This window comes from Callorhinus ursinus, unplaced genomic scaffold (assembly GCF_003265705.2).
Source record: "Callorhinus ursinus isolate GAN/ISIS: 27379988/994484 unplaced genomic scaffold, GSC_fseal_2.0 scaffold57, whole genome shotgun sequence".
Classification (NCBI taxonomy): Eukaryota; Metazoa; Chordata; class Mammalia; order Carnivora; family Otariidae; genus Callorhinus; species Callorhinus ursinus.
The window spans coordinates 6,244,732-6,268,221 of NW_027397119.1; the positions used below are offsets into that span (position 1 = coordinate 6,244,732).

At 41.6% G+C, this 23,490-nt stretch overlaps 1 protein-coding gene and 1 pseudogene across 5 annotated transcripts; one reads left to right on the forward strand and one right to left on the reverse strand.

Moving 5' to 3' along the window:
* Window positions 1-16,712: 16,712 nt before the first annotated feature.
* Window positions 16,713-21,448, reverse strand: LOC112811118 (alpha-1,6-mannosyl-glycoprotein 4-beta-N-acetylglucosaminyltransferase-like). Of its 5 annotated transcripts, none has more exons than XM_025855026.2 (5): window positions 21,376-21,448; window positions 20,613-20,695; window positions 19,850-19,979; window positions 18,721-18,880; window positions 16,713-17,934 (listed from the first exon to the last, which is right to left on the reverse strand). In XM_025855026.2, exons 3-5 carry the CDS (start codon window positions 19,955-19,957, stop codon window positions 16,793-16,795), a joined length of 1,410 nt encoding a protein of 469 aa, XP_025710811.1. In that variant the 5' UTR covers window positions 19,958-19,979; window positions 20,613-20,695; window positions 21,376-21,448; the 3' UTR covers window positions 16,713-16,792. The 5 variants fall into 5 exon arrangements, with proteins under 5 accessions (XP_025710811.1, XP_073740625.1, XP_025710810.1 ...); XM_073884524.1 differs by lacking the exon at window positions 21,376-21,448 and adding an exon at window positions 20,862-20,994; XM_025855025.2 differs by lacking the exon at window positions 21,376-21,448 and adding an exon at window positions 20,216-20,277 and having other exon boundaries at window positions 20,613-20,734.
* A 1,309-nt stretch (window positions 21,449-22,757) lies between these two features.
* Window positions 22,758-23,490, forward strand: LOC112811234 (U1 small nuclear ribonucleoprotein C-like; annotated as a pseudogene).

Here is a 23,490-nt window from a genome sequence, read left to right on the forward strand (position 1 = left end):
GGTTTTAGATCTGAGTTCTAACAGGTAAAACGGGACAAGCAAATGAGCAAAATGGGACAAGGGGAGTCAGAAATAGACGCTGAGAGCCACCGAGCTACACATTTGCCAAGATGGCCAAGATGGCCATTCTTTCCCAACCAGACTGACATTTGCCCTTGGTTTCTTCTGAGGTCTCTTGCCTTGGCTGGTAGATACACATCTTCTTGTATTTTCACGTGGTCTTATCTCTGTGTGTTTTCTAATCTCCTCTCCTTATAAGGCCACTAGTCATATTGGATTAGGGCCCACCCTACTGACCTCTTTAAAGACTCTATCTCCAAATACCGTTACATGCTGAGGCTAGAGGCTAGGACTTCAGTATATGAATTATTTTTTAATTTTTATTTTTTTACTGTTATGTTAATCACCATATATTACATCATTAGTTTTTGATGAAGTGTTCCATGATTCATTGTTTGTGCATAACACCCAGTGCTCCATGCAGAACGTGCCCCCTTGAATACCCATCACCAGGCTAACCCATCCCCCCACCCTCAGTATATGAATTTTGAGGGGGCAGATGACACAATTCAGGCCATAATAGAAGGGTGCTATTTTACATGCCATTGCTTCTTTTTTTGAGGGGATATACAAATATTTTATTTATTTATTTATTTATTTATTTATTTATTTATTTATTTATTATGTTATGTTAATCACCATACATTACATCATTAGTCTTTGACATGCCATTGCTTCTTAAAATTTTGATTTCTAATTGTACATTATTGGATAGAAATAGATTGATTTCTATGTGTTGACCTTGTATTCTGTGATCTTGCTAAACTCATTCATTAGTTCTAAGGATTTGGTTTTATTTTGTTTTTGGTAGATTTCTTGGAATTTTCTATACAATTATGTCATCTGTGAATAGAGATAGTTTTGTTTCTTCCTTTCCAGTCTATATGCCTTTTCTTTTCCTTGCCTTATTGCACAGACTAGTACTTTCAGTTTACTGCCTTGTTCCTGATCTTAGGGAGAAAGCATTCAGTCTTTCACCATTAAGTGTGACATTAGCTATAGGTGTTTGTTTTGTAGCTGCCCTTTATCAGGTTGAGGAAGCTCCCTTCTATTCCTAGTTTTCTAAGAGTTTTTGTCTTGCGTGGGTGCTGAACTTTGCCAAATGTTTATCCTATCAATTGATATGATCATCTTTGCATTATAATAGAGTGGATTATGTTGGGTTTTTTTGTTGTTAATATTGTTAATATTGAGCCAGTGTTACCTTCCTGGGATAAGCCCCACTTGGTTCTGGTGTATCGTTCTTTTTATATATTATTGTATTTGATTAATATTTTGTTGATAATTTTTACAACCATATTCATGAGAGACATTGGTCTGTAGTTTTCTACTTCCTGTACTGTCCTCTCTGGTTTACAGTTTTAAATTGTGTTGTTTGAATCCAAATAAGGTCCACACACTGAGATTTGTTTATGTTTCTTAGGCATTTTTAAAGGTATAGAGTTCCCCTCCATCTCTCCCCTTTTTTGCCCTTACAAATTTACTTACTGAAAAAACTAGGCTATACTCCTAACCACTGTAATAAGTTGCTTGTAGAAGGTATTTGAGGCCCAGTGTCCAAAAAACACAGCAATCTCTAAGTTTATAGATATTCCTGGGTGAATCATAGTAGTTCCCAGGGGGTCCTACCGATTAGCAGGAAGGTGGGTAGTTGTTGTCAGGGAGCTCTGTTTCTCCTTCTCGGATAGGGAGCTCTGTCTGGGTGGAAACCTATAGTCCAGGATGGTAGAGGGTGCATCTCTTGCTTTTAGAGTGTAGATCAAAGAAGTGAATATGAGCATTTAGTGTGGGGGTTGAGGTCAGGCGGTCGGAGAATGGATTTCAACAGAGGTGCTAACAAAAGGCAGGAGCAGCTGGATTATGAAACCAGGGGGAACCCAAGAAAAAGAAATTTGACAAATGGGAAAAACCATCACAGAACACACTTGCTGAGTGCCGATCATGTCTCAGGCACTATTTTAGGCATTGGGGGATATAGGGTTGAACAAGACACAGACCCTTTTTAGAAGAATTAATAATCTGGGGGCTCCAATCTTTAAAAAAGAAACAAAACCAAAATCCCAATCTTGGCTCCCCATTGTTCTTATAAAAAAAATCAGGCATAGCCTCCAGACTCCCTAAAAGAAGAGCCCCTCTGTAGTTCTTCCTCCCATGGTGACAGACTCCATCTGCTTTCTCCCCTTTAGCCACACTCTCTTTCATTTTGTTTTATTTTTTTAAAGATTTTATTAATTTGAGAGAGAGAGAGAGACAGAGATAGTGAGAGAGAGCACGAGTGGGGAGGAGAGGGAGAAGCAGGCTCCCTGCTGAGCAGAGGGCCTCATGCGGGGCTCGATCCCAGGACCCTGCGATCATGACCTGAGCTGAAGACAGATGCTTAACCAACTGGGCCACCCAGGCGCCCCTTTCATTTTCTTGAACAATCATGTGACTAGGGTCTTCATAGTCTTTGCAAGTACCATTCCTTTTGCCTAGAACATTCACCCCCTATCCTTCCACCCACGCTTCAGCTGGGTTTTTCAAGCTTATTCAGAGATTGTGGTAGGCGCAATTCTAAGATGGCCCCCGAGATTCCTGCCCCCTGTTGGACATGACCTGTGTACTCTTCTGCCTTTGAGTGTGGGTGAGACTTTTGACTATGATGGGACAGGCACTCAACTGATTAGGTTACTTTATATATGACTTGTCTTGGTAGACCCCAGGGAGTTCACCTGCCGGATTTGAAGGAGAAAACTGCCACGTTGAGAGAGGGCCATGGAGCTGGTACCTGACGGCTGCCTTGAGATGCTAAGAGCAAGCCCCCAGGTGACAGCCAGCAAGAAAACTAGGACTTCAATCTTATAGTCACCACGGACTCGATTCTGCCAACAGTCTGAATGAGCTTGGAAGAAGATCCCGAGCCTCAGGTGAAACTGTAGCTCTGGCTGACAGCTTGTTTTCATCCTGACCATAGGACCCAGCTAACCTGTGCTTGGTCTCTTGACCCACAGAAACTGTGTGATTATAACTTTGTGTTATTTTTAGCTACTGTTTTGTGGTGATTTATCATGCAGCAATAGAAAACTAATATAGAGCTGAACTAAAGCATCTATTCTTTATTTTTTTAAAAAGGTTTTATTTATTCATTTATTTGAGAGAGAGAGCACAAGTAGGGTGAGGGGCAGAGGGAGAAGCAGGCTCCTCACTGAGCAAGGAACCTGATGTAGGACTTGATCCCAGGACCCTGAGATCATGACCTGAGCCAAAGGCAAACGCTTAACTGACTGAGCCACCCACGTGCCCCTAAAGCATCTATTCTTTAGAGGAAACTTTTTTTCAGCCACTCCTATCCCCAATAACCCAGTCTCTTTAGACATCTTGACTCTGTACTACTTTTTCTTAGCACTTACCACAATGGTTATGTCTGATCCATTTTGTAGTCAGTTATTTTCTGTTTCCTGCCTAAATTTTCAGCTCCGTGGGGTAGGGACCGACATATTTCCAGTACTTCACAAAGTGCTTTCATACATTAGGGGTTCATTAAATATTTTAGGGGTTATACACTGTTCTGGTATTATAGACAGCACAAGAAAGGAAAACTTTTGTTCATTCTCTATGAATGTTAAGTGTAAAATTAATAAAATATTAGCAAATTATATCCAACAATTATTAATTAATTAATTTATTTGAGAGAGAGAGTGAGAGAGTGAGTAGGGGGAGCAGCAGAGGGAGAGAGTCTCGAGCAGACTCAGTGCTGAGCGTGGAGCCCCATGCAGGGAGCCAATGTGGGGCTCGCTCCCACAACCCTGAGATCATGACCCAAGCTAAAACCAAGAGTCGATGCTCAACTGACTGAGCTTGAGCCACCCAGGCAACCCTATCCAACAATTACAATTTTTTTAAATTAAATTAAATTTAATTTTTTTAAAGATTTTCTTTATTTATTGGAGAGAAAGAATGAGAGAGAGAGAGAGAGAGAGAGAGCACATGAGAAGGGGGAGGGTCAGAGGGAGAAGCAGACTCCCTGCCGAGCAGGGAGCCCGATGCGGGACTCGATCCCAGGACTCCAGGATCATGACCTGAGCCGAAGGCAGTCACTTAACCAACTGAGCCACCCAGGTGCCCTTTTTTTTTTTTAATTTTAAAGATTTATTCATTTATTTGAGAGAGAGAGAGAGCACAAGTGGGAGGGGCAGAGGGAGAGGGAGAGAGAATCTCAAGCAGACTCCATGCTGAGCCCAGAGCCTGATCTCACGACCCTGAGATCATGACTGGTGCCGAAACCAAGGGGCAGACACTTAACTGACTGGGCCACCCAGGTACCCCTCCAACAATTATTATTGTTATTTTTTAAAGATGTATTTGTTTATTTGAGAGAGAAACAGAGAGAGCACAAGCTGGGGGAGGGGCAGAGGGAGAGGGACAATTAGACTCCCCACTGAGCAGAGAGCCCAACATGGGACCTGATCCCAAGACCCTGAGATCATGACCTGAGCAGAAGTCAGACCCTTAACCAACTGAACCACCCAGGCGCCCCAACAATTATTTAAAAAAAAAAAAACAACCAATAAACCATAATCATGTTGGATTTATCTCAGGAATGTAAAAATAGGAAATTTCTATGTCAAATTCTCAGCATTAACAGATTCATGGAGAATGATCACATGATCATCTCATTAGTTGCTGAAAAAACGTTTAATAAAATTCAACCCCATAATTCTCAGGAAGCTAGGAATAGATGAGAACTTTTCCTTAACTTGATAAAGGTTATATATCAATATTCTACTGCAAATATCATATTTTAGATACATTTCCATTAATCAGGAACAAAGCTAGAATATCTGTAACCAATGCCATTATTTAATATGGTATTGGAAATGCTAGCCCAGGCGTTGGCAAACTTTTTCTGTTTGGGTTGAATAATAAATATTTTAGGACATATAGCTTGTGTTGCAATTATTCTACTCTGCTGTTGTAGCATGAAAGCAGTCACAGGTAATACATGAATGAATGAAAGTGACTGTGTTCCATTAAAACTTTATTTACAAAAACAGGTAGTAGGAAATATTTGACATGCAGGCCATAGTTTGCCAATCTCTATTTCAGCCAATGCAACAAGATAAGAAAAATAAGTGAGGAATAAGAACTGAATGTGACAAAATGGTCATTACTGGCATATAGTGTGCATCTGCATAGAGAATTCAAGAGAATCAGTGAGCTCACTATTATTAATAACAAGAAAATTCAAGATGATTTCTGAATACAAGATTAAACTAAAATATTGAAAAGTCCAGGGACGCCTGGGTGGCTCAGTAGGTTAATCACTGGACTCTTGATTTTGGCTCAGGTCATGAGCTCATAGGTCATGAGCTTGAGCCCCGCATGGGGCTCCGTGCTCAGCGGCGAGTCTGCTTGTCTCCTTCTCCCTCTGCCCCGCCCCCTGCTCATGCTGTCTCTCTCAAATACATAAACAAATCTTTCAAAAGTCCATTATATTATAATTGACAACTATGAAGTATAAATATTATAGTAATAGTTTGATATATTAATATCAAAAGAAAATATAAGCTATGTAGGAATAAATATAATGAAGGAGGTGCAAGGCCCTGATGAGAAAATTACCAAATTCCCTTAAAAGACGTAAAAAGTTATTTCCTATCTCAGTGGAAGGCAGCTCCATCTTTCTAGTGATTTGGTCAAAAACTTTGTGGAGTTATTCTTACTGTTTTCTCAAACCCTACAACCAATCATTCAGGAGATTCTCTTGGATCGATTTTCAAAATATATTAAAAAATCTGACCACTTCTCACCACCTCCACTGCCACCACTCTGGTCTAAACCACCTTCTCTCACTTGGATGCCTGTGGAGGCATCCCAATTAACCCTGTTTCCATCCTTGTTTCTCTATAATCGCTAAACAGCAGCCAGCATAATCCTTTCCTAACTTCAGGCAGATCACGTCACTCCTTTACTCAAACCTCAGTGGTGATCTCTCTGCCTCACACTTATTTATTCTGCTCATTGCCTCTCCCACTTCAGTATATGCCACCATCAGGGTAACCATCTTGGTCTGCTTACTGATGCATCCTGAGTGCCTACAACAGTGCAAATAATAAAAGAGATAACCACTAGCTCCAAGGAAAAATTATACATGGAAGAAAATATAATCACAGATTGCTACTGTGAAATGAAGCAATCAAGCAATCCCTAAGCACAGTGTAGCGGCTAGGTTGTCTTGCCACACTTCCACAAATGCAGTTGCTAAGGAACAAAGAAACTGTTATTACCCATGACACAGCAGGTAGCCTGGACTTCATGATGCAGTAATTCCCTTTGCTCCCCTTCCCAAGTTCTTCCTGGGAAGAACTGCGGGTCTGTGTTGCAGCTGAGAAATGCTGCTACTGTGGGAAACTCTCAGTCTTATAAGGGGACTGCTAGCAAACCCAACCTTCGCCCCTCAGGGAGTCATTATCTTTATTATCCTGGTTTAGGATACATCTTCTCTGAGGAGGGAAAGGAGACCTTATTATTCTGCAGTGTCTCTGGAATACTATGTCTCTAAATCTCTCCAGAGAGAGTTACTGTCTTTTAAAACAAACCTGCCCTCTGCTGTGGCAGACAACACTAGTTCTAGCTTGTAAGGCTGTTTGCTGTATCAACATCTTTGAAAAGAGAGCCCAAGATATATAGAAATGCCTTGGACGACTGCCTGCCAATGACTTGTTCAGCAGTGAATACTTCACATAAGCATCAGAATGTGATTCCTGGAGAAAGCTATATTGGAAGAATGGAAGGATAGGTGTGTATTTGTGGAGTAGCATAAAAGGGCTAACAGCTTAACTGTCATGGCACCGAATTGTATATAAAGCTAATCAAACAATGGTAATGTATTATTTGGAAACATGGATGCAAATAAACACTGGAAGAAACAGTTAAAAGGGCTGAAAGTAGTTATGAAAGTAGTACTTGCTTTCCTCGCTCACCTTTGCTGGTTCCCCTTCATCTACCCCGCCTCTTAATATTGAAATGATCCAGGGCTCAGTCCTTGAAAACCTCATGGTTTTATATGCTGACAAATTTCAAAATTTGCAACCAGGAGGTCATCAGAAATCTTGACAAGGCAGTTTTGGTTGAGTGGTAGGGGCAAAACCCTGAGTGGAGAGGGTTTGAGAAGTTCATAGATTTTTAAAGTATGGATACACTCCCTTTGAGGATTCAGATCATCCTTCTATTACAAACCCCAAGTAAAACCTCATATTTGACAAAACACCACAATTCAGTTGCTTTTTTTTTTTAATCACCGGGTAATTCTGATTTTCTTTAAATTTTTTATTGTTATGTTAATCACCACACATTACACCATTAGTTTGTGATGTAGTGTTCCAGGATTCATTGTTTTCCTATAACACCCAGTGCTCCAGGCAGAACGTGCCCTCTTTAATACCCATCACCAGGCTAACCCATCCCCCCACCCCCTCCCCTCTAGAACCCTCAGTTTGTTTTTCAGAGTCCATCGTCTCTTATGGTTCGTCTCCCCCTCCGATTTCCCCCCCTTCATTCTTCCCCTCCTGCTATCTTCTTCTTTTTTTTCTTAACATATATTGCATTATTTAAAACACCACAATTCAAATGTAAAGAATAATGAAGTTAAAAGAAATCCTAGAAATTCCTTAAAACGTCACACTCATAAATTCTCTTCTTTATAGACATTTTTCTAGATATATTTTATGCATGCTATGACTTACTTGCTGAGCTAGTGGTTTTGCCTTTTGTGGCTAAAGTAATTTTTTGATCTGTCTGCTATGTGATAAGTCCATTTCCTCCTTGCATAATTTTGACACTTTGTGCTTTTGAAAAGTTGTTTAAAAGCAGTGTCATCCTGGGGCGCCTGGGTGGCGCCGTTGGTTAAGAGTCTAACTCTTGGTTTCAGCTCAGGTCGTGATCTCAGGGCTGTGGTCTTGAGTGAGATGGAGCCCTGCGTTGGGCTTCACGCTCAGCGAGGAGTCTGCTTCAGATTCTCTCTCCCTCTCCCTCTGTCCCTCCCTCTTGTTCTCTCTCTCTTTCTAAAATAAAAAAATAGGTCTTTTTAAAAAATAAATCAAAGTGGTGTCGCCTTGTCAGGTACGCTGCTGCTGATTGATTGGAAGGCTGGTTTCTCAGCACGGGCACTGTCGACATTTTGGGTGGGATCATTCTTTGCTGTCAGGGCTGTTTGATCTGTTGCAGTTTGTTTAGCAGCACCCCTGGCCTCTTTGTACTAGATGCCAGGAGTATCCCCCAGTTGTGACAACCAGAAATATCTCCAGACATTGCCAAAGGTCCCCTGGTCGGGGAGGGGGGCAAAAATCACTCCTGGTTGAGAACCACTGTTAAAGAGAGGGTCAGGGAAGCATGGAACGCAGGGAGGCTGGGAAGGAGGTACTTCTACAGTGAGAGTAGAATGGAACTGAAGAAGCAAAACCGAACACTTGTTTGTTACCTCATTTTATCTTTGCCTTCGTTCTGGTCTTTGTCACTCTCTGTTATTTAAAACAGTCCCCAGTCCTCCAGGAATGCTATGTCTGTGTTTCCGTATCTGCTCCGCTTATGGTATATCTTTCTTGGGTAGGCAGAGGTTGGAGGTAAGAAGCCAATATTCATAGAGAATTAATGCCTTCCATGGGCGCAGAAAGAGCTCTGGAAATGACTGAGATCATTTCTTTCTCCCCGCCCCCCAAGTTGTTTCTGTACCCTTTGTTTTCCCGCCCACTACCTCCTCATTGTGAGTAGTACTGTGTCTAGATCAGTCTTTGCTAAGGACAACTGTATGAAACAAGTCCGAGTTCTTCATGCCCCTTTGAACAGGGTAGTTCATCAAAGATTAAAGGCAGAAATGGTATTTTGGGGAGTGAGTACAGTATAGGATGGCTCTTTGCCAATACAATGTTACTTGCAAAAACAGTTGATGAGCTGTATTTGGTTCAAGGGCCTCAGTTTACCCACTCTTGCTCTACATCCTTTCCAACACATGGTACCGTCAGTCTTTTACATTTTAGCCATTTAAAGTTTTACTTGCCGTTCCCTGAGGAGAAATGACATGATTTCCTCTTGAAACACTTCCTCTTTTGTGAAGTTCCCTGTTGAAGTTTTTTGCCCATTGGTTTGTCTGTCTTTTTCTTAGTGATTTGCAGCAATTTTTATCGATTTCTGGATAGACATCCTTTGTCTGTTACATGTATTGCCAATACTCTTCTTCCCACTCGGTAGCTTGCCTTTCACTCTCTTCAAGTTCCTCAGTGTGGCATATTTGCTCCTATACTGAATATTGCGTTCCCTATACATTCATTGTTTTTTGTTTCTACTGTTTTACTAAATTCTTATGATGGATGCTAAACTTGTTGATTTTTAGTACTGCTTATTTTCTAATTTACTAGTCTTACTTATTTTCATTTAAGGTGATAAATTTCTTTCAAGAACAGCATTAACTGCATGACCTAAGTTTTCATATTAGTAATTCCATTATGACTCAGTTCTAAATATTTTCTAATTTCTATGTGATTTTTCTTTAGCTTTTGAGTTATTTAGAAATATATGTGTTGGGGCGCCTGGGTGGCTCAGTTGGTTAAGCAACTGCCTTCAGCTCCAGTCATGGTCCCAGGGTCCTGGGATCGAGCCCCGCTTCGGGCTCCCTGCTTGGCGGGAAGCCTGCTTCTCCCTCTCCCACACCCCCCGCTTGTGTTCCCTCTCTCTCTGTCTCTCTCTGTCAATTAAATAAATAAAATCTTTAAAAAAAAGGATTTAAAAAAAGAAATATATGTGTTTATTTCCTAAAATGTGCATTTAAAAATATTTCTGTCATTAATTTAGAAACCAGAGAGATTAGATCCTAATTGTGTTGTTGTCAGTGAACTCTGTGTCACTTCGATTCTTTGAAATTTGTTGAGATGCTACATGGTCAATTTTCATAAATGTTCCATGTTCATAAATGTTCCTTTTAAAAAGTATAAAGGATGCAATATTCTATATATGCCCATTGAATCAAGCTTGTTGATTATATTGAAACCTTATTAATTAAAATTTTTAAATCTATCAGTTGCTAAGATAGGAGTTAAAATCTCCCACAATGATGGTGAATTTATCCATTTCTCCTTGGGGATTTTGTCGATAATAACTGTCTCTCCGAAGTAAAGTCTTTAGTTATTTACATTGTTCTACCTCCCTGGTGAGCTGCATCCCTTTTTAAAAAATCTCTACACCATTTATATTCCAATTTTGTCAGTTCTGTTCTGTTTTTTTAAATGCTTAAAGTATATATATATATTTTTTAAATTTAAGTTCAATTAATTAACATATAACATTTTATTTGTTTCAGAGGTACAGGTCTGTGATTCGTCATTCTCATATAATACCCAGTGCTCATTACAACACATACCCTCCCCAGTGTACATCAACCCAGTGACCCCATCCCCCACTCCCCTCCCTTCCAGCAACCCTCAGTTTGTTTCCTATGATTAAGAGTCTCTTATGGTTTGTCTCCCTCTCTGGTTTCATCTTGTTTCATTTTTCCCTCTCTTCTCCTATGATCCTCTGCCTTGTTTCTTAAATTCCACAAATCAGCAAGATATATAATTGTCTTTCTCTGACTGACTTATTTTGCTTAACATAATACCCTCTAGTTCCAGCTACATTGTTGCAAATGGCAAGATTACATTTTCTGATGGTTGTGTAATATTCCATTGTATATATATACCACATCTTCTTTATCCATTCATCTGTCGATGGACATCTGGTAAGTTGCATTTTTTTTAAAGATTTTATTTATTTTTCAACAGAGAGAGAGATAGCGAGGGCAGGAACACAAGCAGGGGGAGTGGGAGAGGGAGAAGCAGGCTTCCCGCGGAGCAGGGAGCCTGATGCGGGGCTCGATCCCAGGACCCTGAGATCATGACCTGAGCCGAAGGCAGACGCTTGACAACTGAGCCACCCAGGTGCCCATGGTAAGCTGCATTTTTTATCAAGCTCTCCCTGAGATATGTCTTGATCTTCTTTTCCTCTGGTAATGCCTTTTTTTTTTTTTTTGCCTTAAAGTCTTGTTCAATGTAATTTAATTTTTGATTGTATTAGCCAGTGATATATTTTTCCATGCCGTCATTTCCAACTTTTATGTGTTATTTAGTTTCAGTCCTTATAAATAGAAAAAGTTGTATTTTTTTCCAACCAAGTAAGAAAATCTTTTTTAGGGCGCCTGGGTGGCTCAGATGGATAAGTGGCTGCCTTCGGCTCAGGTCATGATCCCAGACTCCTGGGATCGAGTCCCGCATCAGGCTCCCTGCTCAGCGGGAAGGCTGCTTCTCCCTCTCCCTCTGCCATTCCCTCTGCTTGTGCTCTTCTGTCTATCTCTCTGTCAAATAAATAAATAAAATCTTAAAAAAAAAGAAAATCTTTTTTAGCTAATGTGTTTAGTTCATTTTCATTTATCAGATAATATTTATACTTATGAATTTATTTATACTATTATCAGGTACCTTCTGTTTCTCTTTCTTCTCCCTCTATTCTTGCCTTCTGGGAGAATTGGTTGAGTTTTTCTTTTTTTTTTCATTACATTTCCTTTTCTCTCTGGTTTTGGCATGGAATACTATTTCAGCCTTTAGAGTTATTCTAAACATTTAACGTGAATGTTTTTACTTAATATTTAAAGTTAGTATATTTGCTCTTCCATTGAACTAGAACCTTAGAATACTATAATTCTAATTAACACTCCCCTCTCTACAAATGTGTGTGCACATGCATACAATAGCGATATAAGATAAAATTCATTCTCTAACTTCTCTTTATTTTGAACCCAGATTGGAATTATGATTGTCATTTACAGTCCTCTAAATCTCTTAAATCTTCTCTCATATTTTCCCCCATCTTTTTATCCTGTGCTGCATTATGGATAATATCTTTAATTCTATCTTTTAGTTCACTAATTTTCTATTTTATTGAGTTTAATCGGATTTTCAACTTATCCATTGGGTTTTAAATTTCAATTCTTACTTTTTCCTATCTTCAGAAGTTTTATATTTCAGAAGTACCTGGCTGGTTCAGTCAGTAGAGCATGTGACTCTTGATCTCTGGGTTGTGAGTTTGAGTCCCAGTAGAGTGTAGAGATTACTTAAATAAATAAAACTTTTTTTAAAAAGTTCTCTATTTCAAATATTCTCAGCCCTTTTTCTAGTTATTTATTCTTTATTCACATTTTCAATCTTAACTTCCATTTTTTAAAAAGATTTTATTTATTTATTTGAGAGAGAGAGAATGAGAGATAGAGAGCACGAGAGGGAAGAGGGTCAGAGGGCGAAGCAGACTCCCTGCTGAGCAGGGAGCCCGATGCGGGACTCGATCCCAGGACTCCAGGATCATGACCTGAGCCAAAGGCGGTCGCTTAACCAACTGAGCCACCCAGGCGCCCTTAACTTCCATTTTTAAAAATATATTAAAAATTATTTTTTTCTGGGTCTGATATTTTCAATATTTGAAGTCTTTTCAGCTCTGATTCCGTTTTTTTTTTTTTCCTGGTTCTCGTTATGGTGCCATATTTCCTTGTATGTTTTGTGAATTTTTACTGTGAGCTTAAGTTTTGTAGAACTTTGTGAGGATTCTCTAGGTCTTAAATTCTTCCAAAAGATTTAAATTTGCCTTTTCCCAGAATCTTGGGAGGCACTACCAACTTGAACTGTGACTAATTTAAAATATAATCTTGGCTTGAGATTTTTGGGAGCACTTGGTAATGTTAATTTGGATCACAGCAAATCCATAATGGACAACTTGTGTTTAGGAATATCAGGGAAAAAATTTTTCCCGTCTAATAGTGCAGACTGAGACAGGTAATTTTTTTTTAAATTTTTTTATTGTTATGTTAATCACCATATATTACATCATTAGTTTTTGGTGCAGTGTTCCATGATTCATTGTTTGTTCATAACACCCAGTGCTCCATGCAGAACGTGCCCTCCTCAATACCCATCACCAGGATAACCCATCCCCCTCCCCCCCTCCCCTCTAGAACCCTCAGTTTGTTTTTCAGAGTCCATCATCTCTCATGGTTCGTCTCCCCCTCTGACATACTCCCCTTTTCTTCCTCTCCTGTTATCTTCTTCTTTTTCTTTTTTCTGAAAATATGTTGCGTTATTTGTTTCAGAAGTGCAGACCTGTGATTCAACAGTCTTGCACAATTCACAGCGCTCACCGTAGCACATACCCTCCCCAATGTCTATCACCCAGCCACCCCATCCCTCCCACCCCCAACCACTCCAGTAACACTCAGTTTGTTTCCTGAGATTAAGAATTCCTCATATCAGTGAGGTCATGTGATACATGTGAGACAGGTAATTTTATTTCTGTTCCCTTCTGTGGTGTTGTCTCTTTCCAGCTCTCTATGATGAGCATGTAGCCACTTGGTATTGCAGATTTACACGGTGGTCTCCCATTTTCCATGAACTCTTAGGTATCTCTGACCTTTTCTTTAGTCTCATGCACCCCACACAGCTATCAAAATGGAGCTCATAGGAAACAGACTGAAGGTTGTTGGAGGGGAGAGGGGTGAAGGGATGGGGCAACTGAGTGATGGACATTATGGAGAGCACCGGATGTAATGAGCACTGGGTGTTACATAAGACTGATGAATCACTGAACTCTACCTCTGAAACTAATAGTACACTGTATGTTAATTAATTGAATTTAAATAAAAAATAAATTTAAAAAATAGAGCTCAGTGTTACTGGTATTTGGTTAATTCCCTCAGGGCAAAAGCCGGCTTAAGTCCTTATTTACCTATCTGGATTCTTATTTTTGTTTAACTTTTTGGTCTCTGAGTATTTCTTAGATTCTTTTCATTTCTTTGATACACTTAAAAACAGTTTTTAAGTAGTTTGTGTAGTTTATTTAGTTGTTTTAATCAGGGGAGTTTTTTTATAGTGTTCATAGACAAATTGCCAGTAATAGATTCTTCAGTAGTTTTTGTAATTATGCTGAGTAAAATACATGGAATTTTTTTGCATGAATGAATAATTTTGTATATATTATATTGAAGCTGCGGTTTTTTCATTTAATGGTGTGTCTTGAAGATCTTTTCAAGTTATACGTAAAAGTTTTTTTATGTAAATAGCAATTTAGGTAATTTGAACCTTCTTATGTAAGACAACTAGAAAAGCCGAACAAAGTATAAATAGCATCTGACTGAAAGCAATAGCAAAGTACAAGATAAAGAAGAATTATTAGGTCAATGAGAAAAAAGGTTTCTGTCAGCTGACTAAACCTCTATTGGAAATTTTTACTGGAAATCTCACCCAAAGATTTTGCTTTCATTTTATTGGTCAACCAAATTGCAAGGAACATGGGAATTTTGTTCTCTTTTAGGTGTGTACATGGTTTCCCATGATGTTATTGTTTCTAATGAAATGGGAGAATAGGGGCGTCTGGGTGACTTGGTTAAGTGTCTGACTCTTGGTTTCGGCTCAGGTCATGATCTCAGGATTGTGGGATTGAGCCCCATGTCAGACTCCACGCTCAGTGGGGAATCTGCTTGGGATTCTTTCTCTCTCTGCCCCTCTGCCTCTCCCCTCACTCGTGTTTTCTCTCCCTCAAATGAATAAATAAAATCTTAAAAAAAAGAAATGGGAGAATAAATATTCTAGTGAGAGGCAATTGGTTAGACTCAAATATTTTTTTCCTTTTAAATTCAGGAAAAATTTCAGGGCACCTGGGTGGCTCAGTCGGTTAAGCGTCCACCTTAGGCTCAGGTCATGATCCCAGGGTCCTGGGATCGAGCCCGCATTGGGCTCCCTGCTCAGCAGGGAGCCTGCTTCTCCCTCTTCTCCCTGCTCCTGCTCTCTCTCACTGTCTCTGTCCCTCTCAAATAAATAAATAAAATCTTTAAGAAAGAGAAATTCATGAAAAATTTCAAAAACCAAAACTCCAATTTGTGTTTTTATTGGAGTTCATCAATTTTATTTATCTATTTAGAGAGAATTGATACCTATGTCACCCAATTTTTCTGTCACACAATTTAATTACTGATTTTTGTTGTTAAGTTGCTTTTGGTGTCATCCATGTTTGGTTCATCTTATTTTCCATACTGTCTTTAATAGCACTTAACCTTAAGTATGTAATAGTTGATGAATAGATACATGAAGGAATATATAATCCTAACTCCTTATTTTTCAATGGAAATGGAAAGATATCTGTTGTAAATAACATTGTTCCTTCCCTCAAGAAGGTTATAACTGCTGTTATACTATTGTTAACTCTTTAGAGGTAGATAGGGTATTTTAATGCTGTGATGAAAGTATTTTCTTCTCAGAAAAATGCACATATGAATTCCTACCAAATTTTGCATACCATTCTAGGGGATTCATAGGTATTTTGTTTTACTCAGATATTTTATTTTTTTTTAAGATTTTTTAATTTATTTTTTAACAGATAGAAAGACAAAGCGAGAGAGGGAAGACAAGCAGGGGGAGTGGGAGAAGGAGAAGCAGGCTTCCCTCTGAGCAGGGAGCCCGATGCGGGTCTCGATCCCAGGACCCTGGGATCATGACCTGAGCTGAAGGCAGACTCCTAACGACTGCGCCACCCAGGCGCCCAACTCCGATATTTTAAATGTCCATCCCTGGATCCCAACTAAGCAAACTTTGCTTCAGCAAGGTCTCAACCTTGGCACACTGGAGCTTTTGGTATTGCTATGGCCTGGATATGTCCCCCCAAATTCATATGTTGAAATCCTAACCCCCAAGGTGATAATAATAGGAGGTGGAGCTTGTGGGAGGTGATTAGGCCGTGAGGGTGGAACCTTTATGAATGGGATCAGTGCCCTTATAAAAGAAGACTGAGAGCTCCCTTATTCACCTCTGCCATATAAAAATACAGCAAAGATGCAGCCAGTCATCTGTGAACCAGGAAGCAGGCCCTAACCAGACAATAAATCTTCGAGCACTGGGGCGCCTGGGTGGCTCGGTCGTTAAGCGTCTGCCTTCGGCTCGGGTCATGATCCCAGGGTCCTGGGATCCAGCCCCGCATTGGGCTCCCTGCTCCGCGGGAAGCCTGCTTCTCCCTCTCCCACTCCCCCTGCTTGTGTTCCCTCTCTCACTGTGTCTCTCTCTGTCAAATAGATAAAATCTTAAAAAAAAAAAAAAATCTGTGAGCACCTTGGACTTCCCAGCCTCCAAAACTGTGAGAAATAAATTCTTGTTTATAAGCCACCCAATCTATGGAATTCTGTTACAGCAGCCCAGACAGATCAGGACAAGTGTATAGATCTGATCTAAAGTCAGTTCCACCATGATCATAGTTCCACCACTATAAAGACTGCTGTAACTCTATATAGGGCAATAACTCCTTCATGGAAAGATCTTGGGATGTTATACTTGTTTGTTGATAAGAACCCAGGCAATTCATGGTGACTCCTTCCCTCTTTCTGGCCCTTGGAATCCAGAGGACATTGTCTTGTCTCTGCCCCTCATCAGACTGTATTATCTATCCTGAGTAACCTAGAAAAATCAGAATTAGGATGAGCACACATCTCAGCTTCTCTGGGACAGTCTTGCTTTCCACCTGTTGTTCGAGTGTCATTTTTAATAGTGCTTCCTTTCATTCTCAAAGTGTCCCAGTTTGGATAATAAATTACACAGTCACCCTACTCAGAATGAGCAGGCTTTGATCGATTTTAGCTTTATTTCTGGTCAGCCACGTGGATTCCATTCTCAAGCCCCACCCTTCCAGTATTCCCATTGTGCTAACTCTCCTCTTCCTCATTCTGAGTCCAGACTCTGATCTGCCTGATCAGGAGCCAAGACTTTTGAGATGCTAGCACAGTCAATCGTATACAACTCAACTCCTCCACAGAATCTTCTTCATAAAATACCCTCTGGTCCAAATGTCCTTCCACCAGTGGACCTAGTAGGGTATAGCGGGCACAGCCTCTGGAATCCTCTAAGGGATCATAGCCAAGTTCCACTTGTCCCTGCTGTAGCCAGTACAGCCCTTGTTTGTCAGAACCTGTCAACACCTCTATCCGGATGACTTTCTGTGGCTTCTCCAAAATCACTGTCAGGTAGTTGCCTTCTATAGGATCGAGGACAGAGTAGCACTCCTTGTTCAGAATATAAGCATACTGTGGAATAATATTCAGTTCTGCCATCATGTCAGTGAGGACATCGGCAACAGGGTTGTCTGGTTCATCAAAGACCTCTTCCTTCTCCACAGGAAAGCAAGTGTCCTCAAACACAGAATAATTGCCCATGTGGTAGAAGACCGAGGGACTGAAACGAATTGGAACATTTTGGGCCAAGAGTAGACGGAATTCAGAGAGAAACAAATGAATGGGAATGTTCTCATGGAAAAGGAGAAAGAAAGAGGTCAGGCGGGAGAGGTCACTGTTGTGGAACACTTTCCCAGAGAGGCTCAGGCTGGAGAACTCTAGGATCACCCAAGGTAGTTCTTTCCAGGCTGATAATACCCAATAGATGGTAGAAATAAATTTGGGGGTGCAGTGCACATAATCTTCTATCATCAGAAAGTATTCAGAAAGGTTGAGAGCGAAGTTCATGAGGAGGACATAATTGACTTTCTGCCTGGAATAATGCGCTTCACAGGGTGAGGCGTGACTAACGTTATTCAGATCTCCTGGGAGAGGGGAGTCACTGAGACCACCATGGATCACGAGCAGCTTCTGGGCCTCGATGTGTGGTTTGAAGAGGCTTGAAATATTGGCAACCGTTTGGCTGAGCCATTCGGGATCAGGATCCGACAGGTGGACCAACACTACGATACAATTCAGCTCAGGTTCTGAAGAAGCTTGGAAAAGGGACTGCAAGGTGTCCAAGAGGTAGCTCCCATGAAGGTGCTGCTCTGAGGAAATCCCCACCGTCAGCAGCTCTAGGGGTGGAGGGAGAGAAGGGAGCCTTTACCACTTGCAGATGGGGAAGAATTCCTAGGTCTCTCCTCTCAGGTCTTCCCCTTAATGCCATACCTGTGATAAATTCACGTTTCCTTTCCTTGGAAGAGTGTGGTCCAGATATGAGGTTAATCTCTGGTTAGAAGTTGTGAAGTGGTTTTATTTTATCACACCCTTAAACGGCTATTGGCAGAAACTTTATGAGGAACAAGTCTCCCTCTGATGGGGGAGGCTGCCATGTACTAAAGGTAAATTTCTTGGCTTGGCCAGTTAACCAGGCCTTGACCTCAGAGTTATCTCAGCTACTGTGGATCAATCAGACCTGGATTAGAGGATCTCCAGGGACCTACACAAAGCCAAGGCTTCTGGTAGTCTAGTGTACAGCTAGTCAACATCCAGCCACCCTTTTCTTCCTCTACCCAGTGCTTTTTACCATAGCTCTCCTCTCCTCTCCTCCTCTCCCATTCTGTCTTTCCCCCCCACCCCCCGGGGTGCTGGACATGAATGAGCTTCACTATGGGATGGCTCCTTAACAGGTCACTATGGACTTCTCAACTTGTTAGTCATTCAGGGGGGTGGCCAGTGGGAAGAAAGTACACTCAGGATTAAAACGTGCACCAAATTTCATAGCATGGCCCTCCCTCAGAGCATCCTGCTTTCCTCCCCAGATGACAGCTCATGGTCCCTTTTTACCCATCCTCCTTTTTCTTGTTGGAATACCTTGTCTGACCTCCTCCCAGTCTGACCACTCCCTCCCCTATACTCACTCTTTTCCTGGGGAGGGGATCCAGCCAGGAATTTGTAGCTGGCCCGTTGGAGTAAAGGGGAGGGTTTCTGCATGTCCTTGAAGGTCGCCAGATGGTTCTTCTGTTCAGAGCTGATTTGCTTCTCATTGAGCTGCCACAGTGTTTTCTTCTTTTCCTCCTGCTGAGGATATGATGAACATCAGCCCGGAGAAAGTAAGGGGCAGATCCCCCCTTTAAGACAGGCGGGGGCATGCCCCAGATCTAGTCACCAGAGAGCCCAAGTGTCAGGACTTAGTTGACTGCTGTCCCCACCTCATCATGAGAACACACAGGACTTTCCAGAAGGGGTGGTGGGCCCTGGAATCAGGTAGAAAGTAGGAATACCTGTAGGAAGTTCCTAGGCTTCTGTAGCGTAGAACTTGCTGGCCCCACCATGTCTCACATCTAATTTCTCTTACCATTTTCAGGCTGGCCAAGGTCATCTAACTCAGCTTCGACTGTGCTGGATTCTGTGGCATGTACTGAAGACCAGTGCCTGGTCCTGTCCTTATGGAAGACACCCACAGTGCCTCAATTCTAAAGACCTTTCTTTTACTCCACTCGGACTATATGCATGTTTCTCGACCACTTCCCCACATCCACCTATGCTTTGCTGTAGCTGGTCTGAGGCATTAAGGAAAAATATAGACTCCTAAAACCCGAGCATGCCCTGCATTGGATTTGGTTTTCTTTACTTGCAGATGTTGTGCACGTGGGAGAAGTTATTTTAGGGCTCTGTGTCTCAATCCCTTTGTATGAGAAATGGGATGACTAACCTCTCTCACGCCAGGCTCTGTTGAGGGAAGTGGCCAGCACTCAGGCAGTCCTCATCACAGGCAGAGCCTGCCAGTCAGCACGGTTTTCTAGAAGTGTCTGTGCCTTACTCTCTCCACACTTAAACTGCCCTTTCTTCCTCCTTGCCTTTACTCAAATATTATACATCTTTCAAGGCTGGTTCAATATTAACCTTTTCTCTGACACTCTCCTGATTCTTCAAGTGCCCTCTTCTTAGAACTTCTGCGGTGATAACTAGAGTGTTCGCATGACTGGGAAAAAATCGCCCCCTACCGAAGTATTGGCAAACAGTCCAATCTCTGTCTCTGGTACTTACCAATGATAAGTTATATGTAAGATGCTCCTCATTATTCTTTTGGAGGAAGAAGTTCAGGAAGATTAAGGACACAGCAACCATGATATATCTCCATAGGCAATGATGCATGGTGCTGGAGCCTGGAGCAGCTCTGCAAAGAAATGTGAGCGGGATACAGATCCTGAGTGCCTCCAGCTCAGAAAAGCATAGCGATGGCCTCCTCTTGCCTGGAAGTCTCCCACTACCTTTCCCCTCTTCCCTCCTCCTGGACACCATTGCCAAATCATGTCAGTTGCCTTTTCCCCACCCACTTCAACGCTCCTTCCTACTTGTAGCTATCTAAGGAGAGACAAAGGCCAAAGAGTTTGATCCTTTTCCCACTTCTACCTTCTTCACCTCCTGTCTGGGTTTCCAGGTGAAACTGGAGTAGCTTCTTTTGTTTATCCACTCTTGGAGTAGAGACCCAACCAGAGAGGATGTGTTGCCAAGAAGAGGAAATCAAGTGTTAGACATTAATCATATTCTTCCCTAAACTCCAAATTCAAGTCAAAGTCCTTCCTTGGATGTTATTGACCCATAAATTGGGTCTTGTCTGTTAGTTCCCCATTTACTTTTGTGTCTGATCCTTCTTCCTAGGATTATGTTAGGCAGATTATGATGTTTTGAATCAAGTCAGAGGGACCAAGGGAAGCTCTTGCTAGTATATCTCTCCCCATCCTGAACTGGTAAGTAGGATGGAAACCTAAAAGTGACAAGAGATTTCTAATCACGTGAAAGTCGTTACCATGTTTGGAGTGCTACATCCATGGAGTCTTTTTGTCTAACAGAAGATGTGGCTTGAGAGTTTATCGGAGAGCTGGAATTTCTCTGAAATCAAGGAGAAAATAATATTTGTATGCTTGCAAGATGGGGGTCCCAGAGTGGCTCCTCTGAGGTAGCAGAAACTAGTCACCCCTCCCAGGAGACCCTGCTTGACAACCATTGTCCAGCCTGAATGGGGGGCTGGTTACCACTCCAGCCTCACATCAAGCACCTGTTTCTGGATAAGGTGGAGCTAAAGTTTTAAAGCCGGCTTTCCAGTCTTTTATCTCAAACCCAGAGGTGTGGAAATTAACTGTTGGTTTGAATCTAACTAACGAAAATGGATATTGAATGTTCCCTTCCCCTATTAGAGGGTTGCCACAGATGGTTCCTGGAGGACTTATCTCTCCCCTTCTGCCCCCTCCCCACCCAGGTTCTGTGATGCTGTGCTGCTTGGGGGATATGGCAGTCACCGCAAATTGGCCCTCACATCTACAGTTCTTCCGTGGGCCTCCCTCTTCCCAGAACTGCCCAACGGGCTTCTGAAGTTTCCTTTTCTTCTCTTTATCTGCTCTGTCTCATTACCAAGATCACATTTCCAGTTTTTCCTTGCTCCTCCCACCCCTCCCCTCCATGCTTGACTTGGCATTGGGCAAAACGCAGATTTGGCCTTTTACTAAGTAAAGAATAGAACCAAATGACATCGTCTCTTATCAGTTCAGCTTTTTAGATATGAAAAACTGAACCTGGGGCACCGGGGTGGCTCAGTCGGTGAAGCATATGACTTCAGCTCAGGTCATGATCCTGGGGTCTTGTGATCGAGTCCCGCATCGGGCTCCACGCTCGGTGCAGAGTCTGCTTGTCCCTCTCCCTCTCCCTCTGCCCCTGGTCTGGCTTGTGCTCTGTTTCTCTCTCAAATAAATAAATAAAATCTTAAAAAAAAAAGAAAGAAAAGAAAACAGAAACTGCATTTAGAATAAGATTTTACTTACAATAATGTTTTATTTCCTTTCAGTTTTATTGAGATATAGTTAACATACAGAACTATTTACATAGGTTTAATGTGCACAGCACAGTGCCTTTACTTACCTATATTGCAAAATGATTATGGCCATAAGGTTTAGTTAACATCCATCATCCCATATAGACACATACACACACATACACACATCTTTGTTATGAGTACTTTTAGTATTTACTCTCTTAGCAACTTTCAAATATACCATACCACAGAGTTAGCCATAGTCATCATGGTGTACGTTATATCCTCGGTCCCTATTTATTTGATAACTGGAAGTTTGGACGTTTTGACCACCTTCCTCCACTTCCTTCTCCCCTTAACCCCCCACTTCTGGTAGCCACAAGTCTGATCTCTTTTTCTGTGAATTTGTTTTTTTTAGGTTCCACATATAAAAGAGATCATATAGAATTTGCCTTTCTCTGTTTGACTTCTGTCATTTAGAATAATGCCCTCTGTGTCCATCCATGGTGTCACGGGTGGCAGGATTTCCCTCTTTTTGATGGCTAAAGAGTATTACATACAATTTTCTTTACCCATAATAGTGCTGTTTTGGGAAGTCCATGTATTTTTAAAAAACGCAGTCTTCTACCACGGCGTAACTACCTTGAACTTAAACCCTGTTTCCTCCTCCTCTCCTCCGCTCTTTGAATCCTCTTCTTCCAATTTTTCCTCCCCTCTCCTTTCTCCTCTAGGAACCAAAAAACACACAAGCAAACAAACAAAAATTATTATTTTTTAATTTTTTAAAAAGATTTTACTTATCTATTTGACAGCGAGAGAGGGAACGGAAGCAGGGGGAGTGGGAGCGGGAGAAGCAGGCTTCCCGCGGAGCAGGGAGCCCGATGTGGGGCTGGATCCCAGGCCCCTGGGATCATGATCATGACCTGAGCCGAAGGCAGACGCTTGGTTAACCACTGAGCCACCCAGGCGCCCCAAACAAAAAATTATTATATTGACGTTGAGATGATTAGAGAAAATCTAGGACAATTTTTTTGCCTTAAAATTATGTATAATTTTGGTGTTCAATTTATTATTTTTTCTTTTATGGTCAGTGATTTTTTTTTTTGGTCTCTTTAAGAAATAGCACACTCGACGGAGTGACCAACGGCCTGCAGAGCAACATGCCTAAGTTTTATTGTGACTACTGCGACACGTACCTCACCCATGACTCTCCATCTGTGAGAAAGACACACTGCAGTGGTAGGAAACACGAAGAGAATGTGAAAGACTACTATCAGAAATGGATGGAAGAGCAGGCTCAGAGCCTGATCGACAAAACAACCGCTGCATTTCAACAAGGAAAGATACCTCCTACTCCATTCTCTGCTCCTCCTCCTGCAGGGGCAATGATCTCACCTCCCCCCAAGTCTCCCGGGTCCTCCTCGCCCTGGTATGATGCCAGCGCCCCATATGGGGGGCCCTCCCATGATGCCAATGATGGGCCCTCCTCCTCCTGGGATGATGCCAGTGGGACCTGCTCCTGGAATGAGGCCACCTATGGGAGGCCACATGCCAATGATGCCTGGGCCCCCAATGATGAGACCTCCTGCCCGTCCCATGATGGTGTCCACTCGGCCAGGAATGACTCGACCAGACAGATAAGAAGAGATAGGAACCTCTTTATGTTCATTTTATATTACTTGTGTACTTCACCAGGAGATCATGGTGTTGTGACTCTGGGTGTTTTCTCACAGCAGGACAAGGAAGACTTGCTCCCCCTTCCTATCAAAGAGAGAATAGTTTTTGCCGGGGAGTAGTGGGACCAAAAAAAAAAAAAAAAAGCAATTTTCATTTGTATTGTGAAATGTGAAAATAAAATTGTCAACTGTTTTAGTTGAAA

Coding starts and splice junctions, on each gene's coding strand:
- LOC112811118 (XM_025855026.2), bottom strand. CDS start 19,957: ATGCATCATTGCCTATGGAGATATATCATGGTTGCTGTGTCCTTAATC. Junction 18,881..19,849: donor TTACATATAACTTATCATTG/GTAAGTACCAGA, acceptor TCATATCCTCAG/CAGGAGGAAAAGAAGAAAAC. Junction 17,935..18,720: donor ATCCCCTCCCCAGGAAAAGA/GTGAGTATAGGG, acceptor CTCCACCCCTAG/AGCTGCTGACGGTGGGGATT.